Source organism: Nematolebias whitei, chromosome 1 (assembly GCF_014905685.2).
Source record: "Nematolebias whitei isolate Nwh7 chromosome 1, NemWhi1, whole genome shotgun sequence".
Lineage (NCBI taxonomy): Eukaryota > Metazoa > Chordata > Actinopteri > Cyprinodontiformes > Rivulidae > Nematolebias > Nematolebias whitei.
Window position 1 is genome coordinate 84,074,204 of NC_056498.1, and position 6,092 is coordinate 84,080,295.

Sequence of the window (6,092 nt, forward strand, 5' to 3'; positions counted from 1 at the left end):
GGAGAAACTGGAGACCCCATAGCACACCCATGTTTCTGCCTATAATATTGCTCCCCATATGTGAAGTAGGTTGACTGCATAATATAATTATAACTACTTACAGTATGAGACTATATTGTTTTATATCAATATAGTCTAATTTTATATTGCATATGAAATTATCTTGACATTTTAAAAACATTGAGATATCGCCCAGCCCAAGTGGGGACTTTCAGTCGTAGGTCCAGGGCTGTTTACGGAGCCCATTGGGACTTTTTTCATCCAGACTTTGACTCAACCACCTATGGTTCTGTGCCGGACAAATTGAAGGTCTGGCCCCCCACAAAATGAGCTTTGACGTTTAAGGGCCGCATAGAACCAGACTCCCAGGTTCATAGGTGAACCTGAGAGCTCTTAACAGGCCCAAGAGGATGTCCAAGCGAGGACGCGCTGCTAAGTAAAATTTATTAGCTAGATATAAGTATATCAAGGTTCATGCTCAATAATCCAGGTAAAAATCCAACAATGTTCAGACAGGTCATCTGGACGGTTGTTTTTTTTTCCGAGACATTTCGTCATTCATCCAAAGGACTTCTTCAATCTGAGGAGCCACAAACAAACTGATTCCCACAACAACAGCATACTTCATAGTGGAAAAAACAAACAAAAAAGAACAGTTTGCTGGTGCCAAGATGGCCTCCGAGGCCCGCTCTCTCCCCAGTCAACTCCTCTGAGACTGTCATGTCAATGTCAATGCAGTCATCTGGATGGTTTCTTTCTTCTTCTTTTTTTTTTTTTTAAAATCAACACAGACATATGTTGTTAAAATTACGTTGATTTAAGAGCTTAGAACATTGCAAGTGTGGGGCTTCTAAAACCTTAAAATATATGTAAATACTAAAATAAATATAGTCACTAATTAGTGGATTTTCACTTATTGTGAGGGGGTTTGGAACCTAACACTCGCAACAAACGAGGGACTACTGTACTGACTAAATGTCTACAGCTATTTTTTAATAAGATGACTATTATAAAACATTTGCATAAAAGGCAGCCGATTGATTTCCTCAAGTTTGGCTTAATTTTATTTCAGACTGATGTGATAACAGGTTTGTTTTAAAGAGTTTTGACCTTTTTCTTCCGGTCCAGCTTGTCATGGAGACCAAACACGTCACTGGTACTGGTATCGACGGTACTCAGGAGCTGAAATACAAAGTGTAGAGTTGTGTCATTGTTCAGCTGTTCTGTGAATTTTGTACATTCACCAAATGCACATGCGTGCACGCTCTCTGTAAAGACTTTCCTCTGGGCTAAAAGCTCAGCCAACAACAACTTAACAGTTAAAGCTGGATTTTGGACAAGAGTCAACGGATTTCATTCATTCATTCATACATACTTTATTAATCCCAAAGGGAAATTATTTGTTGCTGTAACTCGTTATCCTCATTTCATTAAGAGATGTTATAGATGCTGATGGCTGTAGACAGGAAGGATCTCTTGTAAAGGTCCATCCCACAGTGGATCCTAAGAAACTGGCTGCAGATGCCGTCCGATCCGTCCACCCAGACTTGGCTGGCCTCTCGGTTCCCCCGGACTGTATGACCGCACAAATGCAGGGCAGAACTCCTCCCAGTGCGATGGCCACTCCTCCCAGCAGTCTGCCGAGCTCCTCGTCGCTGCAGACAGCCAACTGTAGTTGCTGAGGGACGATCCTGTCCTTCTGCTGTCATGAGCCGTGTTTCCTGCTAGTTTGAGGATCTCAGTGGTCAGGTACTCGAGCACAGCTGGCAGGTAGATGAGAATGTGTCCACAGAACATCCTTTTCAACTCATTTGAGATTTGTGGCTGTAGTTGAGATATTATTTGAGCTTTTGAGATGTTAATCAGCTGCTGTTGGTTGTAGAAAACTGCCTTGTTGCCATGGTTACGCATCATAACAAATGTCCAAAACTAAAAAAGTTTCAGTAAAAATCCTTCCAGCTGCACAGCATCTGATACCAGAGGAAACAATCATCCAAAAAAATGTGATTTACATCCAGAAAAAGATGAATTAATGTTTCCAAAAGCAAAATCTCAGAATGAAAGTAACAGAGCTGCTCCAACATGCAGCCACCTTGAGCGGCGCAATTCTAGAACATTCTAGATTCTAACATTCTAATTCTAGAACCGCGCTGGAGTTCTCTTCTACCGGACCGAGACCTAGGTTTTAGCCCGGGCCAGAGTTCGATGGCGCGTTCACACCTCCCTAAACAAACCGGACTTCCTAGGAAAACTAGCTAGAGTTCGATTAAAGCGGACTAAACAGGGCTGGTGTGAATGCACCCTAGGTCTCGGTCTGGTAGAAGAAAACTCCAGCGCGGTTCGAGTACAGTGTGAATGTAATCAGACCGGTCCCGCTCCACAAGCAAGAAGTGGAGTACAGCGCAGGGTAAACAAACACACATTTCTCTTACCTCATATGGAGCCGTCAGCTGCCTTGTGTGAAAAACAATATTCACCATGGTCTTCTGTCTCATCTTCTGCTCATGCTGAGTCCATTTTTGAAAAATGACAAAATATAACTCCTAAAACTTGATGCCACTTCATTTTTGTTTTTATTTCCAGAAGAAGAAGACGTGTCTTCAGAGTTTTTTGTGTTGTTTCTTTCAGTAGTTGTTGGTGCAGCGCCCCCACAGGCGAGTGGGGGAACAGGTTGGTTCAACAGGTTGACTCGACTGCACAGTGCAGTGTGAATGCCAACGGACCAGCTCAAATGTAAACAAAAGGTCATGAATATTGGTCCCCAACCGAACCGAGTCCACCAGACTATCAGGTGTGAATGCACCCCTAGGTTTTAGCCCGGGCCAGAGTTCGCCTCTGTTCCGTGACAGAGTTCAATGGTGCATTCACACCTCCCCAAACTAAACGGACTTCCTAGGCAAACGGGCTAGAGTTTGGGACATCAGGGCTGGTGTGAATGCACCCCAACACCGCTGCAGGAGATGTTTACATTATCAGTAGGAGGTCTCTCAAAAACCTGCCTTTTAGCATCACTTGTGTTTTGTGTTTGACACAGTAGGGGGTTTGTACCTGTCCAGCTGTGTTATACAGAGACTTGTGGACTGAAGTGAGCTCCGAGCAGATGAACTCCTCCTGGACCAGCTTCTCCTTTGTCTGCTGTAGGTCTCTGCTAGTTTCCTCCAGTCTGAAAACAAACAGAAACAACATTCAGAGGCCAAGATCTGCTGGCGGCTGCAGGACTGGTGTGAAGAATAAATACCTCTGTTGCTTCTCATCCAGGTCCACAGTGCACTGATCCAGTTTGGTTTTACTGTCCACAAATAACTCTGTTACCTGCAGGGGGAGCAGAGGATAAACGTTTGTGCTCATCTCATTTTTTCTGATGCATTTAACTGAAGCCCAGCTGATGGAAAAACGTTTTAATCTGTAGTTGCAAGCTGAATATTCAAGCAGTAAATAAATGGTCTTGCTGTAACCCACTTCACATTCAAGTAGCTGTGAATATTAAAATAGACTCAAGGTTTGTAGCAATGTCAGTGCTTCCCCTACCATTATACAAGCGGGGCGCCCCGCCCCGTCAACAGAACTGAGCACCCCGTCTACCGAACCCCACCCCCTGTCGGCATTGATGCAACTCTAAACTAGCGGCTCGCAATGCAGGTGCGCTAGCCAAAAAGCTAAAGGCAGCCTCTTCCTTCATGCTGAACACTCACGTTGAACGCACCCCCGCCACTCGAAAACTGCCAGTACAAACAGCGCGCGGCTGCCTCTGTGTCCCCCACCCCCTCTAAAACTGTTGGTTTAAACAGCACGCTGCGCAGCTTAGGACGAGTCTCCGTCCCCCCCACCCCAGACAAAAATCACGGACGAGATGAGCGCCCCGCCATGGCAAGTTATCTAGGGGAAACACTGAATGTGGAAACAGGGTGGCACCTTCTTAAGCTCCTCCTCCATGACAGCGATCTTCTCCAGGTGTTCTGCAATCCTCTCCTCATGAATGGTGATCTGAGTCAGCATGCTCCTGAAAAATACATCAGTTCATGTTCATATCAAACACAAACAGCTGCAGCAGACCGAGGTTAAAACATGCAATAATTAGGGTTTATTTAAATCACTTCTAATAATTTGTTACAAAAAACAAAAAACTACATTTGATCAAAACAGATGAAAGTTGTAGTGAAATCTGTCCAGTTCTGTTTTTGTCTCTTGTCTTACTCGTAGTTTTCTGAAGACAAATAAACTCCGTTCTTTTCTCTTGCACAAGACAGGTCCCGCTTTAGACGCTCGATCTCCTCGGTGTATTCCTGAACAGTCAGAAAAACAGCTTCACTGAAGGGATTAATGTCCCAACATACAAAAGCGAATCCTAGGTCCATCAACAATGAAAATAGTAAAAAACGATTTTAAAAACCTCAGTTATTTTGATCTACATGGTTCTTCTATGAAGGCATCAGAGGTCAACGTTAATATCCTGAGATGTATAGACAAACTCAAAACAGAACTCGTGTCAAATCGACGTTTTACCCTAATAAGAGTCCTCTTCGTGAGTTTCTGGTTGACCTCAGGCTTGTTCATGATATTCTTGGCTCTGCTTGCGTACTCCAGAGTGCTCAGTGTTTCCTGCAAACCCACAGAAAAACAAACATCTGTTGAAGAGTCTGAACAAAGCGTAGGAAAAATATGAAAACGTAACAAAAATTCAAAACCACTGCATAAGGAATAAAAAAATAAATAAAAAAAAACACGATACTAAAAAGTTTACATAATCAGAATATTTACATGCAATTCAATGAAAATGTTTAATTCACTCAGGCTGAAGACGAGTCAACATGAACAAATGCAGACATACTTCCAGGTTGCTGGAGGAAGGAGACACAGTGGCAATGATGGAGGTTTTTGTTCGTCCTCCCAGTGAGTCCTGAAGGATTCTGGTCAGTTTGGACTCTCTGTAGAAGACAAGAGTTCATTATTGCCCAAGTCACAGCAGGCTAGCACGAAAGTCTAAGATTTATTAAATAAATATGCGTCTCTTAATTTGGGGGCTCCAGACCCAGAAAAGAGCACTGCTGAGTGTAATTTGACTTTGAACTGTTGTGGAATACAAATATTTAGAAATATATTTATTTTTCCAGATGTGTTCAGGCAGAAAGGAAAGAATTAAAAGAAAAAAAATATCTCATTTAGAAAATTCTAGATATCTAACAAACATGCCACCACATTGGGAAAAGATTAAATACAATATACATAAGTAATATTTTAACAGTTGGATCAGTTTTCATTTAATGTTTATTTTAACATGTTATCAACTTAGAAGTTAATTTATACAAAAGCTGTTGCTCTGCCAAAATCTGGACGAATCTTCTCCAAAGAAAACACTCGGATGCATTTCAAACCTAACAGGACTTAAATTCAGCAAAGTTCACCCCAGTCTTCACAGAGAAGACAGATTAAAAGGAGAAGAAAGGAATTCAAATCAAATAAAAAGCTGATTTCTAATACGGCACCTACAAAGGAGCATTAAACAGGATACCAGGTCATTTTCCCAGTACGGGGATGTTTACACACATTAAGTCATTGGATTGTGAACAGATAACTTTAAATACAGGTGTGAATCATCTCAATATGCATTGAAAATATTTCACTCCAACTACCCTCAGAGATAGCCTGGGCCCATTGTAAGTGTATTTTCACATAGCCTACTTTCAGGAACGCCTTTCTGTACGGGACATGAAGTCTCTTTTCCTGCAGACTAACATGTACGGGACATGAAGTCTCGTTTCCTGCAGACTAACCTGTACGGGACATGAGGTCTCGTTTCCTGCAGACTAACCTGTACAGGACATGAAGTCTCGTTTCCTGCAGACTAACCTGTACGAGACATGAAGTCTCGTTTCATGCAGACTAACCTGTACGGGACATGAAGTCTCGTTTCATGCAGACTAACATGTACGAGACATGAAGTCTCTTTTCCTGCAGACTAACATGTACGAGACATGAAGTCTCTTTTCCTGCAGACTAACATGTACGAGACATGAAGTCTCTTTTCCTGCAGACTAACATGTACGAGACATGAAGTCTCTTTTCCTGCAGACTAACATGTACGAGACATGAAG

General features: G+C 42.5%; 2 protein-coding genes across 2 annotated transcripts in view; one reads left to right on the plus strand and one right to left on the minus strand.

The window, feature by feature from the left end:
- Positions 1-6,092, plus strand: part of LOC119413748 — an 880,117-nt gene that overhangs the window by 861,011 nt on the left and 13,014 nt on the right. The window lies entirely within an intron of this gene.
- The window catches only part of kif11 (kinesin family member 11), a 56,815-nt gene that overhangs the window by 42,927 nt on the left and 7,796 nt on the right, over positions 1-6,092 (minus strand). The window contains 7 exon segments of the mRNA XM_037674288.1: positions 1,111-1,182; positions 3,049-3,163; positions 3,239-3,312; positions 3,913-4,000; positions 4,195-4,283; positions 4,504-4,599; positions 4,829-4,925. Coding sequence (XP_037530216.1) covers positions 1,111-1,182; positions 3,049-3,163; positions 3,239-3,312; positions 3,913-4,000; positions 4,195-4,283; positions 4,504-4,599; positions 4,829-4,925 — 631 coding nt within the window.